Source organism: Oncorhynchus mykiss, chromosome 17 (assembly GCF_013265735.2).
Source record: "Oncorhynchus mykiss isolate Arlee chromosome 17, USDA_OmykA_1.1, whole genome shotgun sequence".
NCBI classification, from domain to species: Eukaryota; Metazoa; Chordata; class Actinopteri; order Salmoniformes; family Salmonidae; genus Oncorhynchus; species Oncorhynchus mykiss.
In genome coordinates, this window is record NC_048581.1 from 60,972,465 (window position 1) to 60,999,255 (window position 26,791).

Here is a 26,791-nt window from a genome sequence, read left to right on the forward strand (position 1 = left end):
TCCTTTTTGGCTGCCAGTCTTTATTGTATTTCCAATCCAAATAATTCTCAATTAAAAACATATTGCAACAGTTGTTGCAATTTTTTGAAATAGTGATTATTTACATCTATTCAAGATATTGATGCTCAAATTGCTAAGTTGCTCATGAGGATTGTAAAGAAAAGCAACTAATCCAATCTGTTTTGGACAGCTGGATGCCTTTTTCACTTGCTATAGAATATTACAGATATGGTGTAAAGCTTTTCTATTCATTGACATAAATATGGTTATATTAATCATGTAATCATCTCAGGAGGGCATAATCACAGAGGGACCAACCAGCAAACAGATCATTTGCAGTCCTATAAGACATTTACATGCTTTTGTGCCACATGGAAAAAGCACAGGACAAATGCCAGAGCTAGAATTTATCTTAGGGGAAATCCATCCATGAAGTAGTTACTGGTATCTTGTATCAACCTTTACAAGACACTTAGCAACACAGTGAAATTCAACAGAAGGGTGCTGAATCTGGAGAAGGTATCAGAGGCACTGGTTCCTGACATGTATTGTGTTGCCGTCACCAGCCCCCCACAAGCCGAGCAGCTGTTACTGAAGGCTTCTAGTATTTAATGGGACACATGTCTCAGTGAAGAATATAGAGCTACGTAGCTAGCAACAGTCCGACAGCATACAAGCAGATCGATTTATAGGAGTCCTTTTTCCATCCATTGACGAGCAAGATGTCATGTCATAATTATATATTTTATTTAACAGCTGATTGGTTGTCTGAGAGTCCATTGTGGGAGAACATGGCTGCAGGCAAACTGAGGATGCCTTTAAGTTATTGCTGTCCAAATTCTATTTGACAATGGATTGGAGACTTATCATGAACAGCAATAATTTCAAGTCTCAAATTTAGCACCACTTTCATACATGTCAGATTTCAATGCAGGACTGTAATACCACAAAACAGGTAGCCTAAGGACAAGCCACAGCTGGCAGTCGGAGGGTCCATTCAGTAAGCAATCAAATATGCTTGGAAGTACAGCCATATTATTTGGAAATGTATGAGTGGTCAGGGCCTTGCCACGTGTCATTCATAGATGTATTATTCCAGATGCAACTAAAGGAAAACTTAGAGTGCTTCCTTTTTGAAAACAGGTTGCAAGATTAAAAAGGCCGCTGTTTCTTTTGCGTAACGAGGGGGAGCAGCACATCTTTAGCAGGATGAGACGTATCTCATAGAGCACGGGGAAGGGGGGGTATGAGCGAGACAGCATTACCATGCCTGGCTTCATAAAGAGCAGGCGCTAAGGTCTGACTGAAGTCACGTCTCTGAAAATGAAGCCTCTGCCACAGCATACATCAAGGCACAGTAAACAGGACCTTAAGGGAACACCATATACTGTGGAAATGACCTGCAGGCCATCCCAGAGGCAGAATAGAATGAAGGGGCCTGTGTGTGTTTCTGTAGCAGATGGAACACCTCCAATGTGCCTTTCTGACTGGATCCATTCTTCACAGGAGGCAGAAGGTCACAGGATCCATCAGTGTCATGTGTTGAATTCTGTGTACATCTCAATGTTAAATACAAATTTGCATAAATTCACCCCTGCCCTGGAGGGTTATCATCACATACACAAATCAGAGACAACTCAAGGGCATGTTTCCCCTTTCCCCCATGTCTGTCAATGCAGTTGGTACATTTCTTTAGAATGTACAACTTGGAACGCTTTGGTAGAAACAAGATGTGGATTTGTTGTTTTTTTATTTTTTGACTTTTCTAGTGGGTAACAGAAAAGTTTGCGTTAATAATACTTATGCATTTTAGTGCACTTCTAACATTCTGTTCGTCCAGTGAGAATTCTAAGCCTTTTATATTCCTCTTTATTTATTTAAACTAATCAACTTGATTTCACACATCAGCAGGCCACCGGCTCCAGGGAGGAAGTCTCTCGGGTCAAGCATCTAACAAGGCTTTTGGCTCTTGGTGACGACGTATGAGCAAAACAAAAAAACAAAACGGGTGCTGGGTTGGGGGGAGTTAATAATATTGACTCAGATGTCTTATGTCACTGAAGTAGCTTGGTGTGTGCATCAACAAAGTGTGTGTTTTTTTTCTTCAGTGCGTGTCCTTGAGCTTCAGCGCTGCTCAGTTGGTATCCATGTGATCGTCGGCGGCCGTGGCGCCACCTAGAGGGGAAGAGGGCGGAGGCTTGGCGGGGACGTCACCCGCATCTCTGCGTTGGTAAAATAGCACGTAGGCTGCTTTTGTCTGGAGGGGATAGGGGTTAGAGTTACACCACAGCAACACTGACACTCAACACCAAAGGACATGAAGTCAATGGAGAGCCATCATCACTGCTGACATTGGACACATGGAACAAATAGCTTTAAGGGTAATAACGAGTCCCACATCAGAAATGTTTATAACCAACGTTTCAAAAAACAACAAGGGCTATTCAGACCACTTGACTTTTTTCACATTTTGTTACAGCCTTATTCTAAAACAATATCAAATAATGAAAAAGCAAAAACAGGCTAAAAAAGTAATTATAATATATATATAAATATATTATATTTACATAAGTATTCAGACCCTTTATTACAGCCGAGTCTTCTTGGGTATGACGCTACAATCTTGGCACACCTGTATTTGGGGACTTTCTCCCATTCTTCCCTGCAGATCCTCTCAAGTTCTGTCAGGTTGGATGGGGAGTGTGCTGCACAGCTATTTTCAAGTCTCTCCAGAGATGTTCGATCGGGTTCAAGTCCGGGCTCTGGCTGGGCCACTCAAGGACAGACTTGTCTCAAAGCCACTCCTGCGTTGCTTTGGCTGTGTGCTTAGGGTCGTTGTCCTGGTGGAAGGTGAACCTTCGCCCCGGTCTGAGGCCCTGAGCGCTCTGGATCAGGTTTCCATCAAGGATCTTTCTGTACTTTGCTCCGTTCATCTTTCCCTTGATCCTGACTAGTCTCCCAGTCCCTGCCGCTAAAAAACATCCCCACTGCATGATGCTGCCACCACGCTTCACCGTAGGGATGGTGCCAGGTTTCCTCCAGACGTTAACGCTTGGCTTTCAGGCCAAAGAGTCCAATCTTGGTATCATCAGAACAGAGTATCTTCCCCAGATCTGTGCCTCCACACAATCCTGTCTCGGAGTTCTATGCACAATTCCTTCGACCTCATGGCTTGGTTTTTGCTCTGACATGCACTGTCAATTGTGGGACCTTATCATAGACAGGTGTGTGCCTTTCCAAATCAATTGAATTTACCACAGGTGGATTCCAATCAAGTTGTACAAACATCAAGTATGATCAATGGAAACAGGATGCACCCGAGCTCAATTACAAGTCTCATAGCAAAGGGTCTGAATACTTATATAAATAAGGTATTGAGCTGACAAGGCAAACATCTGTCATTCTGCCCCTAAGCAAGGTAGTTCCCCGGGGGCCAATGATGTGTATGTCAATAAAGGCAGCCCCACCCCCGCACCTCTCTGATTTAAAGGGGTTGGGTTAAATGCGGAAGACACATTTCAGTTGTACAACTGACTAGGTATCCCCCTATATTTCTGTTTAATTTTTAAAACATTTGCAAACATTTCTTAACCTGTTTTCACTTCGTCACTATGGGGTATTGTGTGTAGACTGATGAGGATTAGTATTTATTGAATCCATTTCAGAATAAGGCTGTTACGTACCCATGTGGAAAAAGTCTAGGGGTCTGAATACTTTCCGAATGCACTGTATACAGTTACACATGAACGGAAGGTTTGAAGTGGCTCACTCACCACAATCTGATCCTCCGAGGCAGCCGATACACTACTGTCATCAAAGTAATGCCACTTCCCATCAGCTTTGTTCTTGCCGTAGGCTGTGTCTGAAGGTACAAGATATTGGAGGAACATTAGAAAACTACATCATGGTCAGGGAGGTCTAAAGTTGAGCTGGGATGAATAGCTGATGAACTAGTTAACACTAGCAGGCCTGGTTAGTCACCACCAAACAAGAGCTTGGCCAAAATACATGAAAAGGTTTGAGGAAATAGAAATTGATAAAGTTCACACTTCATGCCATGTAAGTGGGAACCAACAGTCGAAACACCACTGACTGTTTTACCAACTGAAATTTGACCTGCTTCAGGTTACCAGGTACTAAAACAAATAGTTTTATCAGCAGATAATATTATGCAGATAGCAGGGCTGGACCTTGCCATTCTGCCGCCATGAGCAAGACTAAGACTTATCAAGGCCTTTATTTATCAGAAATTCCTTTAAGACAATACAGACACCCTGGTGTAAGTTTTTATCTAGGTCTGAGAGTCTGCATTAAGGATAGACCTGGGTGTTACTGGCAGAAGCAACCATTACTCACAGTGGCCTCCTCCCATTCCTCCATAGTGGTTGGAGACAGCAATGAGGTCATAAACATAGGGTCCGGCCTTTGGGTCACACACAAACTCAGACATGTTCAGGTCCCTGTGTGGAGAGAGAAGACGTCATTAGCAAAACCTACTACTACACATTACATACACACAATGACTTGGACTGACAGCTAAACACACAAACACAGGGCTGTACAGAAAACCATGTTCATTTTATCAAGTGTGATTCATCAACTGACTGGCTTTCTTGATGTCTATAGTATTCTTTCTTTCTGGTATGCAATCTGGTTTCCACTCAGGTTATGGATGTGTCACTGCAACCTTAAAGATCCTCAATGATGTCAACATTGCCCTTGATTCTCTCATCCATTTATATGGGGCGGCAGGGTAGCCTAGTGGTTAGAGCGTTGGACTAGTAACCGGAAGGTTGCCCCCGAGCTGACAAGGTACAAATCTGTCGTTCTGCCCCTGAACAGGCAGTTAACCCACTGTTCCTAGGCCGTCATTGAAAATAAGAATTTGTTCTTAACTGACTTGCCTAGTTAAATAAAGGTAAAATAAATTATGCAGATAGTCTCATACTCAGCTGGCCCCTCCCTGGATGTTGTATTAAATGCTCTACAACAAAGCTTTCTTAGTGTCCAACAAGCTTTCTTTACCCTTAATCTTGTTCTGAACACCTCCAAAACAAAGGTCATGTGGTTTGGTAAGAAGAATGCCTCTCTCCCCACAGGTGTGTTTACTACCTCTGAGGGTTTAGAGTACTTGGGAGTATGGCTAGACAGTACACTGTCTTTCTCTCAGCACATATCAAAGCTGCAGACTAAAGTTAAATCTAGACTTGGTTTCCTCTATCGTAATCGCTCCTCTTTCACCCCAGCTGCCAAACTAACCCTGATTAAGATGACCATCCTAGGGGTGCTAGGGGTGCTCTCGAGCGGCTAGATTTTCCTCACCAGTCGGTCATCAGATTTGCCACCAATGCTCCTTATAGGACACATCACTGCACTATTTTCTCCTCTGTAAACTGGTCATCTCTGTATACCCGTCGCAAGACCCACTGGTTGATGCCTATTTATAAAACCCTCTTATGGCTCACTCCCTCCTATCTGAGATATCTACTGCAGCCCTCATCCTCCACATACAACACCCATTCTGCCAGTCACATTCTGTTAAAGGTTCCCAAACCACACACATCCCTGGGTCGCTCCTCCTTTCAGTTCGCTGCAGCTAACAACTGGAACAAGCTGCAAAAAAACACTCAAACTGGACAGTTTTATCTCAATCTCTTCATTCAAAGACTCAATCATGGACACGCTTACTTAGTTGTGGATGCTTTGCGTGATGTATTGATGTCTCGACATGTGTTGCTACCATTTTGTTATTGTGTTGCCATGTGTCTTAGGTCTCTCTTTATGTAGTGTTGTGTGTATTGTCCTACATTTATATATTATTATTATTTTAAAAAAAATAATAAACCCAGCCCCCGTCCCCGCGGGAGGTCTTTTGCCTTTTGGTAGGCCGTCATTGTAAATAAGAATTTGTTCTTAACTGACCTGCCTAGTTAAATAAAATTAAAGTTTATACTGGACATGTCATCAACACTGAACCCAGTGTGGAGGATGGTGGTCAGCTAGCGCTTCAGCTGATACACTGGTGCGAGAGGTGAGGTACAATAGATGGCTTTGTCGGTCTCAACCATCCTCAGTAAGCATGAGTCAGGTTCTTGGAAGCTGCAGGGCTTGTCAAGGTCAGTTACATTTAATTCCTGGCTTCCTGGTTCCTGCTGGATAATGTGACTCAGTAGAGATCAGAGTACACAGCACAGGGAGGCTCACGGGCATTCAGCCAGACAACCCCCACAGGACAGGTAGCTTTTATATAACATTATTTCAAATGGCTTCTTGTCCCAACCTGGAGAATAACCTGAGTATTCTGCTAATGGAAAATACATTCAAATGACCCTGGTTTAGTTTAAAGAGCCTTTTGTGATGGTGAAATTCCTCGTGTAGTTGTTACCCAATGTAACTATACCACAGATGCTATTTGTGTCTGTTGGAGCTTGACGTCAGTTTCTCTGACAGTTGAGACTACACAAATGGACAAAGGCCTTGTGTATTGTATGTGTGTGTGTGTGTGTGTGTGTACACACACAGGGTTGGGGAGAAGTAAGGGATACCAACCAACAAAAAACAAAAAAAGAGAAAAAAAGGGTAACTCATTTGTTACATTACCAGCAAAAATACTGTAATCAGATTAGATACTTTAGAAAAACTAGATGATTACTTCCAAGGATTACTTTAAAATTCAGAAAGGATGTTAGGCACAAGTTTAAGTTTGTTCCACCTGAGCGAGAAAAGAGCAGGAATAGGCTTTTGTATGTTATAGTCCAAGCTATGTCCAATTGTGCGACTGCTGTCGGTATCCAAAGATTATCCAACTTGAATAAACGCTTGGAGGTAAGGATGACAGCAGTGTAGTCTACAGCGATACGGATCACTTATTATTGATATCTACATAGCGCATTGATGTGAATCACACTTCTGCTCTCTCATTTAGATATATGTGCCTTACGGATTGTGGTTGTTGTGGATGGCTGTTCACAAATCTAAATGTGTATTTGAACCCAATAATGGTTGAATTCAAGAAAATTAAGCTGCCTATCAATCACTGGTTTTTGAAACTAGTTAACAGCTAGTGAAAAAAGCGCTCTTGCAACAGCTGCATAGTGCAGATCCCAGTCTATGGAATAAAAGTGGGGCTAATATTGCTCAATCTAATTAAATAATAAATCCATAGGCCTAATGGACACATGCTCAAACACACACTTTTGATAGACTTAAAGGGGCAATCTGTAGTTGCTACATCCATTTATATATATATATATATATACAGTGCCTTGCGAAAGTATTCGGCCTCCTTGAACTTTGTGACCTTTTGCCACATTTCAGGCTTCAAACATAAAGATATAAAACTGTATTTTTTTGTGAAGAATCAACAACAAGTGCGACACAATCATGAAGTGGAACGACATTTATTGGATATTTCAAACTTTTAACAAATCAAAAACTGAAAAATTGGGCGTGCAAAATTATTCAGCCCCTTTACTTTCAGTGCAGCAAACTCTCTCCAGAAGTTCAGTGAGGATCTCTGAATGATCCAATGTTGACCTAAATGACTAATGATGATAAATACAATCAACCTGTGTGTAATCAAGTCTCCGTATAAATGCACCTGCACTGTGATAGTCTCAGAGGTCCGTTAAAAGCGCAGAGAGCATCATGAAGAACAAGGAACACACCAGGCAGGTCCGAGATACTGTTGTGAAGACGTTTAAAGCCGGATTTGGATACAAAAAGATTTCCCAAGCTTTAAACATCCCAAGGAGCACTGTGCAAGCGATAATATTGAAATGGAAGGAGTATCAGACCACTGCAAATCTACCAAGACCTGGCCGTCCCTCTAAACTTTCAGCTCATACAAGGAGAAGACTGATCAGAGATGCAGCCAAGAGGCCCATGATCACTCTGGATGAACTGCAGAGATCTACAGCTGAGGTGGGAGACTCTGTCCATAGGACAACAATCAGTCATATATTGCACAAATCTGGCCTTTATGGAAGAGTGGCAAGAAGAAAGCCATTTCTTAAAGATATCCATTAAAAGTGTTGTTTAAAGTTTGCCACAAGCCACCTGGGAGACACACCAAACATGTGGAAGAAGGTGCTCTGGTCAGATGAAACCAAAATTGAACTTTTTGGCAACAATGCAAAACGTTATGTTTGGCGTAAAAGCAACACAGCTGAACACACCATCTCCACTGTCAAACATGGTGGTGGCAGCATCATGGTTTGGGCCTGCTTTTCTTCAGCAGGGACAGGGAAGATGGTTAAAATTGATGGGAAGATGGATGGAGCCAAATACAGGACCATTCTGGAAGAAAACCTGATGGAGTCTGCAAAAGACCTGAGACTGGGACGGAGATTTGTCTTCCAACAAGACAATGATCCAAAACATAAAGCAAAATCTACAATGGAATGGTTCAAAAATAAACATATCCAGGTGTTAGAATGGCCAAGTCAAAGTCCAGACCTGAATCCAATCGAGAATCTGTGGAAAGAACTGAAAACTGCTGTTCACAAATGCTCTCCATCCAACCTCACTGAGCTCGAGCTGTTTTGCAAAGAGGAATGGGAAAAAAATTCAGTCTCTCGATGTGCAAAACTGATAGAGACATACCCCAAGCGACTTACAGCTGTAATCGCAGCAAAAGGTGGCGCTACAAAGTATTAACTTAAGGGGGCTGAATAATTTTGCACGCCCAATTTTTCAGTTTTTGATTTGTTAAAGAAGTTTGAAATATCCAATAAATGTCGTTCCACTTCATGATTGTGTCCCACTTGTTGATTCTTCACAAAAAAATACAGTTTTATATCTTTATGTTTGAAGCCTGAAATGTGGCAAAAGGTCGCAAAGTTCAAGGGGGCCGAATACTTTCGCAAGGCACTGTGTGTGTGTGTGTGTGTGTGTGTGTGTGTGTGTGTGTGTGTATATATATATATATATATATATATATATATATATAAAATATTCTGATTGAAATGATATGTAGTAGAAAGCGATGGGTTAAAAGAAGCCTACATAACCAATATTTGATTCAGCTATGTAAACTTTAACATTACAGGATAAATAAATAGATATCGTTCAATTGGTAACATACATTTTAGTTTTCTTCTAATGCCTTTTAAGGAGAAAGTAATCGAAAAGTAACTGAATGTAATCAGATTATGTTACTAAGTTTGGGTAATCCCAAAAATTATCCATCTTGGCACTCTCCCTCAATTGTAAAATATATATATATATTTTGGAAGCTATAGAAATGCATTTATTAATGTCCACATTTGTTTTTGCCACTGACTCTTAGACACCTTAATGCATATGTTTTACTTATACTATGTGAGCTAAACAAAATTAAAAAATAAATCTTAAATACATGTAATTTTGTCGTTGAAACATTTAATTGAAATACTGTAGAATTCCATTTATTTCCTATGGAGGACTGCTTCTTCTATGCCTCATTGGCCAATACACAGCAAACCAGGGTTTCTATAAATTTAGAAAACCAGCACCCTCTAGTGTAAAGCTGTGTCAATTCCTTGGGTCCATAAAAGTTGACGACAAAACAAAATAATGCTTTCATTGTTTGACCTCTCAAAATACAAAGAATAAAGAGTACAGACAATGTCCATCTCAATGTGAATCATTGTCGATAAAATAAATACAAAAAGGACCCATGTCAGTTAGAACTGTTCCACCTCTTGGCATAGTGCGGTCTGTACCTGACAGGGAAGTCCACCACTGTGTCCAGCTTGTCCCTCCAGCAGCGATTGTAGGAAAAACGCTTCAGGTGGACCACCAGGATGCGAGGCAAAGACCACAAGTCAAACTTCTTTGTGGCCTGTTGGTGCTTCTTGCAGGTGGGGCAATACCTGTGTGAACAATCATTGATTTCAGTAGAACATAAAGCATTAAAATTCACCACAGAACGTAGTGGTTTCAACAGCGTAGGGAGTAGAGTGCTATGGACTAGTGTATCTTTTTGAGCCTGTAAGACAGTGCTGTAGTGATGGTGGGTCTCACCATGGGTCATGCTCTCCTAGTGTCTCCATGGTAGTGAAGAGCTCAATGCATTCCCTCAGAGCCACCGTGGCCTTCTTCTTCGGGGCCTGGAGCATGCTCTCATGCTTCTCATATGCCTACAGTACAGAGGATACCTTTACTGAGTCACAGGCATACACACCGTATAGACATAGCCAGGTACACATCCCATGAAATAATTACGTTTTTTTTTTTCAGGTAACAATGTAAATGCCAAAGCCTGCCACCTTATCCTCCAACAGAGCAGTTTCTTTATTAGTGCCTAAATGTTATTTTATCTACTGTACAGTTTTGTTTATGCATATATATGAATGTACACTGAACTAAAATGTAACAATTTAAAAGATTTTACTGTTTACAGTTCACATAAGGAAATCCGTCAATTGAAATACATTCATTGGGCCCTAATCTTTGGATTTCACACGACTGGGAATACAGACATGCATCTGTTGGTCCGATAGCTTAAAAAAACCAAAAATATATAATAATAATAATAATAATACTACTAATAATAATAATAATATTAATAATAATAATAATAATATTAATAATAAGGGCGTGGATCACAAAACCAGTCGGTATCTGGTGTGACCAACATTTGCCTCATGCAGTGCAACATCTCCTTTGCATAGAGTTGATCAGGCTGTTGATAGTGGCCTGAGTACTGTTCTCCCACTCCTTTTCAATTGCTTGGATTAGTTGCTGGATATTGGTAGGAACTGGAACATGCTTTTTATTTAACCACACAAGTCAGTCAATAAATTCTTATTTACAATGACGGTCTACCAAAAATGTCTCCTGTGGGGGCTGGGATTAAAAATAAAAATAAAGGACAAAGCACACATTGTGTCAAGAGAGAGAACACTACATAAAGAGAGACCTAAGAGAACCTAGCAAGGCAGCAACACATGGTACAAACATTATTGGGAACATACAACAGCACAAAGGGCAAGAAGATAGAGAAGGTTTTCATACACATCAATCCAGAGCATCCCAAACATGCTCAATGGGTGATATGTCTGTGTATGCAGGCCGCTTCCAGAAATTGTGTACAAATCCTTGCGACATGGGGCTGTGAATTATCATGTTGAAACATGAGGTGATGGTGGCGGATGAACACTACAACAATGCATTTTATCAATGGCCCAATTGTGCTCGTTGTCTGTAGCTTATAGCCTATCCATGCCATAGGCCACTACCACGAAGAGTACACTTCTCCAGCATGCCAGTGGCAATCGAAGGTGAGCATTTTCCCACTGAAGTCGGTTACGACTCCAAATTGCAGTCATGTCAAGACCCAGGTGAGGACAAGCTCGTAGATGAGCTTCCCTGGAACAGTTTGACAGAAGTTCTTTGGTTGTGCAAACCCAGTTAAATCAGCTGTCCGAGTGGATGGTCCCAGTCAAACCCACAGGTGAAGAAGCCGGATGTGGAGGTCTAAGGCTGGCGTGGTTACACATGGTCTGCGGTTGAGGCCGGCCGGACGTACTGCCAAATTCCCTAAATTGACGTTGGAGTCGGCTTATGGTATAGAAATTAACATTCCATTCTCTGGCAACAGCTCTGGTGAACATTCCTGCAGTCAGCATGCCAAGTGCATGCTCCCTCAAAATTGAGACATCCGTTTCATTGTGTTGTAGGACAAAACAGCACATTTTAGAGTGTCCTTTCATTGTCCCCAGCACAAGGTGCACCAGTGTAATGATCATGCTGTTTAATCAGCTTTTTGATATGCCACACCTGTCCGGTGGATGGATTATCTTGGCAAAGGAGAAATGTTCACAAACCGGGATGTAAACAAATCTGTGAACAACATTTTAGAGAAATATGTTTGTGCATATGGAACATTTCTGGGATCTTTTACTTCAGCTCATCACAAATGGGACCAACACTTCACATATAGATTTTTGTTCTGTGTATAATAACTGACCAATAATCAAGGGTCGTGATAATGCAGGATTCAGCAGTTTTCATACAGAAAAGGAAAGTTCAAACAAAGCATTTTGCAAACTCTGCTTGGCTTCAGGTTCACTTCAAATCATTAATGTAAATGGAGGAATTTAGCGCTTCAGTAGTACTTCACTCAGATGAAATATACACTAGACACACACACTACATCCAGAAAGTATTCAGACCCCATAACATTTCCCCCAATGTTAGGTTACAGCCTTATTCTAAAATTAATTAAATAAAACAATTATCTACAGAAAATACCCCATAATGAAAGTGAAAACAGTTGTACAATTCTGCAAATGTATTAAAATAACAGAATTAACTTATTTACCTAGGTGTTATGAGACTCGAAAATGTGCACAGGTGCATCCTGTTTCCATTAATCAATCTTGAGATGTTTCTACAACTTGTTTGGAATCCACCTGTGGTAAATTCAATTGATTGGACATGACTTGGAAAGGCACACACCTGTCTATACCAAGACATGAGGTCAAAGGATTTGTCCGTAGAGCTCTGAGACAGGATTGAGTCGAGGCACAGATCTGGGGAAGGGTACCAAAGAAATGTCTGCAGCATTGAAGATCCCCAAGAACATACTGGCCTCCCTCTATCATTCTTAAATGAAAGAAGTTTGGAACCACCAAGACTCTTCCTAGAGCAGGCCGCCCAGCCAAACTGAGCAATCAGGGGAGAAGGGCCTTGGTCAGGGAGGTAACCAAGAACTCGATGGTCACTCTGACAAAGCTCCGGAGTTCCTCTGTGGAGATGGGAGAACCTTCCAGAAGGACAACAATCACTGTATCACTCCACCAAATCAGGCTGTAGTGGTAGTGGCCAGATGGATGCCACTCCTCAGTAAAAGGCACATGACAGCCCGCTTGGTGCTGGCCAAAAGGCTCAAAGAGAACTGACCATGAGAAACAAGATTATCTGGTCTGATGAAACCAAGATTGAATTCTTGGTCTGAATGCCAAGCGTCACATCTGAAGGAAACCTGGCATCATCCCTATGGTGAAGCACGGTGGTGGCAGGATTATGCTGTTTTTCAGCAGCAGGGACTGGGAGGATCCAGGGAAAGATGAACGGAGCAAAGTACAGAGATCCTTGATGAAAACCTGTTCCAGAAAGCTCCGAACCTCAGACTGGGGAGAAAGTTCACCTTGCAACAGGACAACAACCTTATGCACACAGCCAAGACTACGCAGGAGTGGCTTTTGGACAAGTCTCTGAATGTCCTCGAGTGGCCCAGCCAGAGCGGATTTGAACATCTCTGGAGTGTATAGGTCGACTTATGATTTTTCAACGCCGATACCAATTATTGGAGGACCAAAAAAAGGTGATACCGATTAAATCGGACGATTTTTATATATTTGTAATAATGACAACAATACTGAATGAAAACTTATTCCAACTTTACATAATAGATATCTATTTTTTTAGTCTCATAAATAATGAAACATGTTCAATTTGGTTTAAATAATGCAAAAGCAGTGTTGGAGAAGAAAGTATACGTGCCATACAAAAAGCCTTAGTATTGCCAGCCTAATCTTGGGAGCTGATAGGCTTGAAGTCATAAACAGCGCTGTGATTCAAGCATTGCTATGAGCTGCTGGCAAACGCAGTAAAGTCTGAATGAATGCTTACGAGCTGCCGCCTACAACCGCTCAGTCAGACTGCTCTATCAAATATCAAAATCATAGACTTAAATTTTAATATAATAAACACAGAAATACGAGCCTATGGTCAAATCCAGAAACTATCATTTCAAAAACAAAACGTTTATTCTTTCAGTGAAATACGGACCCATTCCGTATTTTATCAAACGGGTGGCAACCCTAAGTCTAAATATTGGTGTTACATTGCACAACCTTCAATGTTGTCATAATTATGTAAAATTCTGGCAAATTAGTTCAGTTTGCAATGAGCCAGGCAGCCCAAACTGTTGCATATACCCTGGCTCTGCGTGCAATGAATGCAAGAGAAGTGACACAATTTCCCTAGTTAATATTGCCTGCTAACATGAATTACTTTTAACTAAATATGCAGGTTTAAAAAAATATACTTCTGTGTATTGATTTTAAGAAAGGCATTGATGTTTATGGTTAGGTACATTTGTGCAATTGTGCTTTTTCGCAAATGCACTTTTGTTAAAACATCACCTGTTTGGCGAAGTAGGCTGTGATTCGATGATAAATTAACAGGCACCACATTGATTATATGCAACGCAGGACAAGCTAGATAAACTAGTAATATCATAAACCATGCGTAGTTAACTAGTGCTAGCTAGCAACTTACCTTGACGCTCCCCATCCAACAGCGCTTGAGAGGATCTGCAGATGTGCCAAGCTTGTTGCGTCATACCCAAGAAGACTTGAGGTTGTAATCACTGCCAAAGGTGCTTCAACAAAGTACTGAGTAAAGGTTCGGCATTCTTGTGTAAATGTGACCAGTTCTTTTAATATTTTTTATAAATTTGCAAAAATGTAAAAACTGTTTTTGCTTTGTCACTATGGGGTATTGTGTGTAGATTGAGGGAGAAAAAACAATATGTTTTAGATAAAGGCTTTAATGTAACAATGTTGGAAAAGTCAAGGGGTCTGAACTTTCCAAATGCATTGTACACACAAGTATGTGGACACCCCTTCAAATTTGTGGATTCGCCTATTTCAGCCACACCCGTTGCTGACAGGTGTATAAAAACGAGCACACCGTCATGCAATCTCCATAGACAAACATTGGCATTAGAATGGCCTTACTGTAGAGCTCAGTGACTTTCAACGTGGCACCGTCATAGGATGCTAGCATTCCAAAAAGTTTAACATTTCTGCCCTGCTAGAGCTATCCCAGTCAACTAAATTTGGTTATTGGGAAGTGGAAACGTCTAAGAGCAACAACGGCTCAGCCGCGAAGTGATAGGCCACACAAGCTCATAGAACAGGACTGCAGAGTTCCTGAAGTACGTAGGAATCGTCTGTCCTTGGTTGCAACACTACCGGGTTCCAAACTGCCTCTGGGAAGCATCGTCAGCACAAGAACTGTTTGTCAGGAGATTCATGAAATGGGTTACCATGGCCGAGCAGCCGCACACAATCCTAAAATGCACAATGCCAAGCGGCAGCTCGTGGTTAAAAGCTCGCCGCCATTGGACTCTGGAGCAGAAGAAACGCGTTCTCTGAAGTGAGGAATCACGCTTCACCATCTGTCAGTCTGACAGAAGAATCTGGGGCCAGGAGAACGCTACCTGCCCCAAAGCGTAGTGCTAACTAAGGTTTGGTGGAGAAGGAATAATAGTCTGTGGCTGTTTTTAATTGTTTGAGCTAGGCCTCTTAGTTCCAGTGAAGGGAAATCTTCACGCTACAGTATACAATGACATTCTAGACGATTCTGTGCTTCCAACTTTGCGGCAACAGTTTGGGGGAAGGCCCTTTCCTGTTTCAGCATGACAATGCCCCAGTAAACAAAGCGAGGTCCATAGAGAAATGGTTTGTCGAGATCATGGTGGAAGAACTTGACTGGCCTGCACAGAGCCCTGACCTCAACCCCATCGAACATCTTTGGGATGAATTGGAATTGGACTGTGAGCCAAGCTTAAATCGCACAACATCAGTGCTGGACCTCACTAAAGCTCGTGGCTAAATGGAAGCAAGTCTCTGCAGCAATGTTGCAACATCCAGTTGCCTTCCCAGAAGAGTAGAGGCTGATGTAGCAGCACAGGGGGTACCAACTCCATATTAATTACCATGATTTTGGAATGATGTTCGACGAGCAGTTGTCCACATACTTTTGGTCATGGAGTGTATTTGCTCTCTTCATTGCATCACCAGACAGCGCTCTGACTGATGTGTAGGCTACTTCTCTCTGGTGTAGTTTTTGTCCGATAGAAAGTTCAAATGCGAGATGAACTTCAAACAAACATTAGGAAATGTCGCTGGCTACATTCTGTCTATTAAACACAGAAATATGATGGCCATGCATTGTTTTTTGCAATTGTTGTATTGGCAATTATGGTATCATTTTTCAAACTCTAACTCCGCCAAGAAAGGCTTTGGGTCCACCCGATCAAGTCAACTGAAAGTGTACTGACCTCTGCTTCCTGATCGTCATAACACAGTTTCTTTGAGTCCGAGTCCCAGTCGATCGCTACTGTGGAATGTGCTACGGGGGAGATAAGGTACTTTGGTCAGCTTGCAACTCACATCTAAAGCCGGTTCTCTAATTCAAGAAACATTGTAAATCACCTGGGACTTCTGAAAAACAAGTTTCAACTTTTCTTTCCAAGACGTTTTTTAAACTGGTTGAAGCACTCAAAAGTTAAATGGGAGACTAAATACTAACTATTTAGTTTGAGGATGTTTCCGTCGCAAGGCAGTGGACTGATGTTGGCCGTTCCGTAAGAGTTGACCATGCTGAAGGAGAACAGTTTGGGCGGGGTGCTGGAGCACGGCTTGGTTTTAGGGCCATTCTCCAGGTCTGAGGCGTCCTCCTCCTCTGACTGTCCGTTCTCTGGCTCCGGACTCACCTGTTGATCCATGGCCTCCTCCTCACCTGGAAGTTGGAAATCACACAAGCCATGTCAGACCATGGGAATGAAATAGGGCACATGTACATGAATGCAAAACTAAAATGTGCTTGGTACACATTCATAAGATAATAAATAACATAATAAAGAAACTAATAGGTGTACGAGATGTAAGTAACTGTGCTGCCTTTAGACAGTCCGTGTTGTTGCTTACCTTCACACACCCCGTTCCCGTTGGAGGTTCCTGAATGGTTGCTGCTGTTGCTGGAGCTGCAGGATGCCCCGTCTGACAGGGGGCTACCACTCCCACTCGCTGCAGCGTTGCGATTGGAGGATGTTGCTGAGCACTCTGCTGACTGGCTGCAGCTGGCGGAGGAGGCGGAGGCTGAGGCCCTCCCATCACCGGTGGAGCTTTGAGAGCGCGTCACGTAGCGCCTGGGTTGGGGGAAAGTTTGTCAATATTGTACATTTTAAAGGCCCAATGCATCCATCCATTTTTATATCAATATAAAATACTTTTGGGGTAGCAATTAAGTACATTACTAGAATAGATATCCATTAAAATGGGCAAAAAATGTTTTGGGCAAAAAAGTATTTCTCAAGCAAGAATTTTGGAAGTAGTCAGAGGGGAGGTGGAACCTGAAAACCAGCCGTTATTGGCAGAGAGGTTTGAACTCTGTTATTGATATATTTACCAATTTACCACATGGTGATGTCACCATGGAAAGCCGAAACTCCCGCCCATGCAAACCTACTGATTAGAAGGTCCTATGTAGATTGTATTTTCAACCAGCAACTATCAGGAATAACATTGATAAAATTGTCACACTTTCACAGTGTTAGTTTCACCAGCTGTTGTACAATATTATACATAGAATCGACTGCACTGGGCCTTTAACGTTTTGCCACATATGCAAAGCTCACATTCCGCTACATGTTAAATATCTCAAGTCTGCGTGGGGCATACTGTACATATGATCACAAGTAGAAACAAAAGCAGGCCTACAGACACTGTACCCACCCAATCCTCTCCAGCACCTTCTCGTAGAGCATGTCAGCGGCCAGGTTCTGCCGGGGCACAGTGATGAGCAGGGGCTGGCCAAACAGCATGGTGCCTGTGGAGCCTCCTGTGTGCTTGGAGTGGCGCTCCCTGAAGTACACAGGCAGGTTCATACTCTCTGCATCCTCCTCCGCCACCTCATACCTGGACCACAAACATAGAGAATAATACAGTAGCATAACGGAGGTGTTTTTGTAAAAAAATATATTAAAAAAATAACATATTTCAACATCTTGTATATGTTGAGTATTTGTAGTGTTTACTGTGTGGTTATTCTAGAAACTCTTGGCTAACAAAGTAACTGGGTATGCGCAGACATCAACCACTGTTCAATAAGTTATCCTCCAGTGCAAGAGAAGGGACAAGGCTTACACAAAGATGTCATCCTTCTCCATGATTTGGTTGAGGCCATCATCTCGTCTATAGATCTTGTGGAACCGGTGATTGTAAACATCTGCCACCACCATCTAGGAGGACAGGAGAAAACATTTTTGTCAGGGGTCCCCAATTACATTCAGCCGTGGGATGATTTTTCCTTGAGCAGATGGTCAAGGGGGCCAGAACTTAGTTATCAATTATTTGTACACTGCAAATTGACCGCAAGAATCCCAAACAGATATAGTATGACAAAAACGTAATAATTTCAAACCTTCCAATTGGATGCGATCACATATGCCTCTATTCATGAGTGGGAATAATTGAGAATAGATTTTCTAAATTAAAATCCCTTTTCCCATAAATTTCGAAATAAATCACCTGTGAGCCGAATTTGGCCCACGGGCCACCTATTGGGGATCCCTGATTTATGGTTCTCTCAACTGGAGTCACTTTATCAGACCCGTCAGTTGGGCAAAATGTTAACCCTCAACTGAAGATAGTCTCACAAAAAAAACTTTACAAAGTATTAAATTAACTACACATTTATTTAAATCTTATCAAGTCATGAACAAAATGTCACCATGAGCATGCTGTAAAAATAGAGTCCAAAAGTAAAATGGCCCTTAATCAGCTCTCACATTCTCAGCAGGGATTCCAGAGAGCCGGGACAAGGCGCTGCACAGGTCTGTCACTGAGCCAAGCTTGGGGACAACCACTCGGTACTGGGGAAGAAAAGGAGAGACGCACAGGGAGAGGAGATATTTTTACTTCTGTCTACATGGATGTTAAGACCTCAGTAGGTGAACCGTGGCCAACTCTGAAATCGAAAACAGCACAGCAGCATGTACAAAGACCACTCAGTTTCTAGGTCCCTGTTGAGACTGGTCTGGTATGCAAATGTTTGATTTACATTGCAGACAACGCAATATTGTTATTATGACAACAGTGTCTATCTCCATGGAGGGGTAAAAACAGTGCCCATCCAGTGTGTGTTACCTGCGTAGGTCTGGACTGGGGATCGATGCGGACCAAGAACACTTCCATGGTGCGGTCCTTCTTCATGGGCAGAGGCAGTGTGAGGTAGCAAAATGGGTCAAAGGTCACAGAGACCTTGGCACACTCTGGACACACCAGAGTGGATTTGAACAGGCCATGGAATATGTCCACGATGATGGAGTCATTGCGCAGGCGATGGTTAGTCCAGGCTTCCTTAGCTACAATCTGTTACACAGTAGAAGAAAACTGATTTGTACAGAGGTGATATGTTGCAGTGTGTGTGTGTGCGTGTGTGTGTGTGTGTGTACCTCGTCTTTCCGGCCCCCTGCATCCTGCAGGGCCAGGTAAGGCTTCTTTTTAACACGGTTCAGGTCTTCGTGAAGCCCATCCATCAGGAAGGCCAGCAGCTCCTGGGAGTCCTGCTGCTGGTACCCTGAAAACTGGGGGGCGAAGCGGCCCACTTGGGTCTGGGATATAGGGGGAACACAGAGTGGCGGTTAGAAGACTGTGCAGCTTGTCAATCACGCATGTATTAAAGTAACTGTGACAGTTCAATGCTCATTGCTCTATCTGCATGAGTTTGTCAGAAACTGACTGAGAAACTCCATAGAGTTTAATTGGAGAAATCTACTGGTCAAAAAGAGGGTGAGGAAGGTGCACTATAAGACAACGACAATCACAGTAGCCTATAGAAATTCAGTCCTCTGTGTCTGTGGCGCGGCTTACTTTAAAGGTGCGGGGGGCCACGTAGCTGCTGCGGCTGAGCCACATCTGCTTGACCAGGTCTGCGTAGGACTCTGCAATCTCCCCCCTCATTCCTAATGGATTCTCCCGGTTGATTTCCGCCTCATACTGGTCATCTAGGAAGTATTCCGTGAGAGGGGACGCGTTGCTCAGGCACTGCAACAAAACAGTGAGGTGAGTAAGAGGGAAATATCAGTTCAAAGTGTGAGTGAGTGAGTGAGTGGTACCTGGAGGGCAGAGTTCATGAAGCAGGTGTTGCCTAGGTTACTGAGACCACAAAGACCAGGTTGGGATGGTGACTCTCTGTAGTTGTAGGATGAGCTGTATGAGTTGTAACCTCCCAATCTGTAGAAAGAGTAAGGTTGAGTCCAGTGTATAACAGATCAAACATCAACAGACTGCATAAATCTTCCTAAACATAAATGTTACTCCATTGAGCTTGCCTGACTAACTAGTGATATCCAAGTACTTTGCATATTGTGTCATAGTGACAAAATCACAGTGTGCTTGCCTATTGCCAGAGGAGGTACTGTTGTTCAGTGTACTGCCAGAGTTGCTGCTGTCCCCATTAGTTATTGTTGAGGAGATGGTTGCTGACGAGTTGGAGGAGAGCTTTGGGGAGGTAGTGAAATTCCTGGATGTGGCCGTACTAGATCTGAATAACAGGAACATAGACAACTTACTGGACAAGTTTCAGACATTTTGCACAACCAGACATGATGGAACATAAGCCATTCTAATCCAAATGTACTAATTGCCACAAAGTCCTAGAAGAGAGCAAGGGTAACCATAGACCGATTAACTTACTTTGGATGGGAGGCTTGTCTGGGCCACGTGCCGTCCTCATTCTTGCGTTCGATCACGAGCACCTGTGTGGGAAACAAGCCAGTGAGAGCCATGCCACAAAAACTAACCTCAGCTGAACCCAGCTAGTCTCACACAATCTTCCTGATCTCGTAAACTTACATAAATAAACATATGTAAGCTTGTGAGACCCGGATGGTAGTACGAGGCTAGAACCCAGGTGACCTCAAAAACAACTATCATAACATAATCAATTAGCAGTTAATAACTGCTGGGTAACAAAACATGAGAGCAAAACAACCTCTGACATTAGGAATGTTGTGATCCCTAATGGAACTAATGGTAATCAAACGTAGCTAAAATTTCAACTATTGGGAGGAACAACTGATGATATAAGTGATTAAGTATACAAACGTGACACCATTGCAGCTTCCCTTAAAAAATAATTATAATGAAACCCCTGTGCTGTGTGCCCAATGAAAACAGAGCCAGTGGTCAAAGGGTCTAGCTGTGTGTGGCCTAGGAGTGAGTGAGCTGAAGTGGGGTGTTGGGATAGAGATAGTTCTCTACCTGGCCTTGGAAGAGACCAGCATCCTGCACGGTGCTGTCTGGCTTGTTCAGCTGCTCGTATGTGTTGCTCATGTATTTGTTCCACAGTCGAGTCTCCTTCCCTGTTGGGATCTCAAATAGCGACCGCATCTCCTTCTCTATGGTGTCTGGACAGGGCACACACACAAAATATTTAGCTAAATCAAAAGTCAGAAGTGGCTGAATATGATACATATCTAGTTAGTTCACGCGTCAGTTTGCTCTCTGGCCCACAGCACAGCAAACCTCCTTTACCTATAGTGTCAGCTTTGCTGAAATGACGTGTGATCACATTGTCCATGTTGTCATTCTCACACAAGTTGAGCTCCAACAGATAGACCTCCACTTTACAGTGCTTGACAAACATACCGTGTTCAACCACCTACGGAGAGAAAGAGCAAGGTTAGAGAGAGACTAAAGGAAAAGGGTGAAACATTTTTAAATAAATTCATAGCGTCACCTTTCTGACGATGGGCCGCTGGCCCTCAAGGCAACCATACCAGCAGACAAGCTTGTTCCACGCCTCAGTGGGCACAAGGACATAGTCCAGCTCATCTATAAGGTGCTCCTTCAAGATCTGGGTCTCATGGTCTGAGAAGAAATAGAGTAAAGGTAAGTTATGACATCAATTCTTTAGAGCGAGCAAGTATTGAGTGCTTGTTTATAACTAGTTGTGTAGAATCATGCTCACAGCAGAGACAGAAGAAAACACATTGGCATACTTCACAGATTAAGATACAACATTTCACATGGTGTAAGGCTGTGAAGAATGTGTCAGTAAATATGATGCCTGCATTACCTGAGAACAGGCCTGAGTTGTCAACAGGGCCGGGATAGAGACTGTGCTCTCCAACATTGTACATATCCCAGCTGTCAAATCCCACATACTTCTTCCACTGCTTAAACCACCTGCTATCAATCAGAAACCTGCAAAAAGTAGTGCCTTGGTAAGATACTGTATTGCGAGGAATGAGGCTGACAACTTGCAGGTTAAAATAAATATCACACAAGGGTAAAAGTAATAATATATAAATGCCATTTAGCAGACACTTTAATCCAAAGTGACTTAGGTTTGTGTGCACATATTTTATGTATGAGTGGTCACGGGAATCAAACCAACTACTCTGGCGTTACCAGCACCATGCTCGGCCAACTGAGCTAAAAAAGGAACTTGCATGCAGACAACTTGTTCCACTAGTTCCTACATTATGTCTAACAATGTTAGTATTCATGGCTAGTATTCACTTATTTGGAGTATTTCTCCATCTGTCAACATACAGTACCAGTCAAAAGTTTGGACAAACCTACTCCCTCAATCAAATTTCTTTAGAAAGCCCTTTTCTACATTAGCCAATGTCACAAAGTGCTGTACAGAAACCCAGCCTAAAACCCCAAACAGCAAGCAATGCAGATGTAGACGCACAGTGGCAAGGAACAACTCCCTAGAAAAGGCCAGAACCTAGGAAGAAACCTAGAGAGGAACCAAGTGTTCCCTTTATTTTTACATTCAAGGGTTTCCTTTATTTTTATGTTGTAGATTAATAGTGTAGACATCAAAACTATGAAACACATATGGAATCATGTAGTAACCAAAAGAAAGTGTTAAACAAATCAACATTTATTTTAGATTCTTCAAAGTATCCACCCTTTGCCTTGATGACAGCGTTGCACACTTGGCATTCTCTCAACCAGCTTTGCCTGGAATGCTTTTCCAACAGTCTTGAAGGAGTTCCCACATATGCTGAGCACTTGTTGGCTGCTTTTCCTTCACTCTGCAGTCCAACTCATCCGAAACCAATACACAGCGGTTGGAACCAAAAAAAGAAATCACACATTTGGACTCATCAGACAAAAGGACAGATTTCCACTGGTCTAATGTCCATTGCTCGTGCTTCTTTGCCCAAAAGTAAGTATCTTCTTATTGGTGTCCTTCAGTAGTGGTTTCTTTGCAGCAATTCGACCATGAAGGCCGGATTCACGTTGATGTGTCTGTTACTTGAACTCTGTGAAGCATTTACTTGGGCTGCAATCTGAGGTGCAGTTAATTCTGATAATCTTATCCTCTGCAGCAGAGGTAACTCTGGGTCTTCCTTTCCTGTGGTGGTCCTCATGAGAGCCTGTCATCATAGCGCTTGATGGTTTTTGAACAACTGCACTTGAAGAAACGCTCAGTTCTTGAAATTTTCGGCATTGACTTACCTTCATGGTCTTAAAGTAATGGACTGTCGTTTCTCTTAGCTTATTTGAGCTATTCTTGCCATAATATGGACTTGGCCTTTTACCAAATAGGGATATCTTCTGTATACCACCCCTACCTTGTCACAACACAACTGATTGGCTAAAACACATTAAGGAAAGAAATTCCACAAATTAACTTTTAAACAAGGCACACCTGTTAATTGAAATGCATTCCAGGTGACTACCTCATGAAGCTGGTTGAGAGAATGCCAAACATGTGCAAAGCTGTCATCAAAGGAAAGGGTGGCTACTTTGAATAATGTCAAATATATTTTGAATTGATTAACATTTTTTGATTAACATTTGATTAAAATTTTTTTGTCCAAACTTTTGACTGGCACTATACACTTAACAAAAATATAAAATGCAACATGCATGTATAACATTGTTGGTGTCATGTTTCATGAGCTGAAATAAATGAACCCAGAAATGTTCCATACACACCAAATTTGTGCACAAATTTCAATTTGTTCACATCCCTGTTAGTGAGCATTAATCCTTTGCCAAAATGATCCATCCACCAGACAGGTGTGGCATATCAAGAAGCTGATTAAGCAGCATGATCATTACACAGGTGCACCTTGTACCGGGGACTATAAAAGGCCACTAAAATGTGCAGTTGTCACAACACAATGCCACAGCTGTCCCAAGCTTTGAAGGAGCATGCAATTGGCATGCAGACTACAGGAATATCCACCAGAGCTGTTGACAGAATTGAATGTTCATTTCTCTACCATTAGCCGCCTCCAACGCCATTTTAGAGAATTTGGCAGTGCGTCCAACCAGCCTCACAGGACCTCCACATGCTCCACTTGGGGCTTCTTCACCTGCAGGATCATCTGAGACCAGCCACCCGGACAGCTGATGAAACTGTGGGTTGGCACATCTATAGAATTTCTGCACAAACTGTCAGAAACCGCCTCAGGGAAGCTCATCTGCATGCTTGCCGTCCTCACCAGGGTCTTACCAGACTGCAGTTCTGCATCCTAACAGACTTCAGTGGGCAAATGCTCACCTTCGATGGGCACTGGAACACTGGAGAAATGTGCTGTTCACGGATGAATCCTGGTTTCAACTGTACAGGGCAGCTGGCAGACATCGTGTAGGGCGTCGTGTGGTAGAGCGGTTTGCTGATGTCAATGTTGTGAACCGAGTGCCCCGTGGTGGCAGTGGGGTTATGGTATGGGCTGGCATAAGCTACAGACAACAAACAATTGTATTTGATCAATGGCAATTTGAATGCACAGCGATACCGTGACGAAATCCTGAGGCCCATTGTTGTGCCATTCATCCACCGTCATCACCTCATGTTTCAGCATGATGATACATAGCCCCATGTTGCAAGGATCTGTACACAATTCTTGGAAGCTGAAAATCCCAGTTCCTCCATAAATTACCAGACATGTCACCCATTGAGCATGTTCGGGATGCTCTGGATCAACGTATACAACATTATGTTCCAGTTAATGCCAATATCCAGCAACTTCGAGCAGCCATAGTAGAGTGGGACAACATTCCACAGGCCATAATCAACAGCCTGATCAACTCTATGTGATAGAGATGTGTCCCACTCCGAGGCAAGTGGTGGTCACACCAGATACTGACTGGTTTTCTGATCCATACCCATACCCTTTTTAAGGTATCTGTGACCAACAGATGCATATCTGTAATCCCAATCGTGTGAAACACAGACTTGGGCCCAATTAATATATTTAAAATTCCTTATTTCCTTATTGTGAACTCAGTGAAATCTTTGGAATTGTTGCATGTCAAGTGTATATTTTTCAAAACAACACCGTCTTGTGCTCTAGGTCACATTCACATACAGTAAAAGTGAGCAAGGATGTCAATCTCAAATAAGAATATCTTCCACTGCATAAACTTGTTAGCAGGATTTAACATGGTCCAAAGCTCAGGCAGTGGGAAACTTTATTTGTAAGTATCTCCCTTTTTAGAATAGGAAAAAATGATCAAGTGGCTAAATTAGCTAGGCTACTCGAAATGCGATACAAGGTACTGCAACTAAAGCCTTTATAATACCCATCTCAGATGGGTTCAAAATTAGGTCGAGTCAGCAAACTAGTCAGTCAGATAGCCATAGGCCAATAGCTGCCAATCTATTCACATCTGACATTAACTTTACCCTGTTCAGACAGGATGGGAGGCCAAAACAATGCAAGTTGTCTGGAGTCTAGCCCCAGGAACATATCAAACTTGTCATCAATCCCAACTAAAATGATTGTTTTTTTAGCTCAAGGAAACATTGTGTGAATTAATCTAGCGAGATGTAAACATCATAACATTATATGACCCGGCAGACTACTTTCTCAACTCAAGACAATTGGTACTGTAATGCCATTGTGGTTAGCCTAGCTCTTGCTGAGCCAATTGGTTGTTTCCCCTCCCTTGTTAGTCAGTACTGATTTTGCTAACTAACGTTAGTAAAATAGATACAGGAAAGAGTTTGGTTTCCAAAGTTAAAACGTTGCAAATATTTTGCCTGGAAATCTGACAGGGCCAGTCGCTGGTTGTTATCCAGTTCCAATGACAAAGCATTAGCTAGCTAGTAAGATAGCAAGCTAACTAGCTAGCATTAATTCGCAGTCACTCCACTTTATTGCATTGAAGAAGGGCCTTTGACTACACCTCGTCATGTCGTAGCTAGTTAGTCGGCTAGTAAGCTAATGTGAGCAGACATGGCTAACTTGCGCAATGCCGTGGCTTGCTAGTGAACTAACCTTAGCTATTAACTACTAATACTACTACTACTACTACTACTACTACTACTACTACTACTACTACTACTACTACTACTACGTTGCAGTGGTCGAGAAAGTAAATATTGTCGGATGAGGAGACGTAACTAACGTTAGCATGTTCATTCCTGCCCTGGCCCAACAAATCAAACCATTTCCTGTTCAATGGGAACCGGTTTACCCGTCTAATGACGGGCCTATGCTATTGCTGGCTACTTTCAGTTCCCGTGAACTGAAAGTAGATAGCTGGCTAGCATAGCAGCTATTATTGGTTAGCTAGGTAACGTTACATTCAAAACACATTACCACTCGTCGCCCTTTCGTAGAGTTGTTTTGAGAAGTGTTCCAATGCTCTGCTTTTGACTTTCGGTTGAAGGTGTCGGTATTTGAGCGGCTACCGGCTCCGGATCGGGGTCTGCCGCACTACCCGAGTCGGGTCCGCCTCCCTCGGCCATCATGCAATAAGTGAGCCAGAGTCGTGAACGCGCGGTAGAAGAACCGCGGATGCACGAGTACCAATTTGTCTTCGTGTGGCTTTCCGGCAGGCTCGACGCTATGTCGCATATTGCTGCCTTTCACAAAATTGCTTCGCCATCTAACCCTATATAGAGAAAGAGTGTACAAAACATTAGAAACACCTTCCTAATATTGAGTTGTGTCCCCCCCCTTTTGAAGTCAATTCATCTGGGCATGGACTCTACAAGATGTCGAAAGCGTTCAACAGGGATGCTG

The 26,791-nt window shown here is 42.5% G+C and overlaps 1 protein-coding gene across 2 annotated transcripts; it reads right to left on the reverse strand.

Annotated features, from left to right (window-relative positions):
• usp4 (ubiquitin specific peptidase 4 (proto-oncogene)) lies at positions 1-26,577 on the reverse strand. 2 transcript variants are annotated; one of them, XM_021569212.2, is made up of 22 exons: positions 26,366-26,577; positions 21,865-21,992; positions 21,526-21,656; positions 21,321-21,447; positions 21,048-21,193; positions 20,481-20,542; positions 20,185-20,328; positions 19,901-20,018; positions 19,656-19,829; positions 19,238-19,396; positions 18,930-19,154; positions 18,572-18,655; positions 17,928-18,022; positions 17,517-17,699; positions 16,710-16,930; positions 16,312-16,521; positions 16,061-16,131; positions 10,006-10,121; positions 9,705-9,854; positions 4,357-4,460; positions 3,774-3,862; positions 1-2,257 (listed from the first exon to the last, which is right to left on the reverse strand). In XM_021569212.2, the coding sequence occupies exons 1-22, from the start codon at positions 26,515-26,517 to the stop codon at positions 2,135-2,137; spliced, it is 3,012 nt and encodes a 1,003-aa protein (XP_021424887.2). In that variant the 5' UTR covers positions 26,518-26,577; the 3' UTR covers positions 1-2,134. The 2 variants fall into 2 exon arrangements, with proteins under 2 accessions (XP_021424887.2, XP_021424888.1); XM_021569213.2 differs by lacking the exon at positions 26,366-26,577 and adding an exon at positions 24,319-24,463.
• Between the last annotated feature and the right edge of the window lie 214 nt (positions 26,578-26,791).

Excerpts from the sequence above, each read along its gene's own strand:
- usp4 (XM_021569212.2), bottom strand. The coding sequence starts at position 26,517 with ATGATGGCCGAGGGAGGCGGACCCGACTCGGGTAGTGCGGCAGACCCC. Across the intron at positions 19,830-19,900 it reads TCATGAACTCTGCCCTCCAG|TGCCTGAGCAACGCGTCCCC; the intron begins GTACCACTCACT and ends GTTTTGTTGCAG. Across the intron at positions 10,122-16,060 it reads ATGACGATCAGGAAGCAGAG|GCATATGAGAAGCATGAGAG; the intron begins GTCAGTACACTT and ends TCTGTACTGTAG.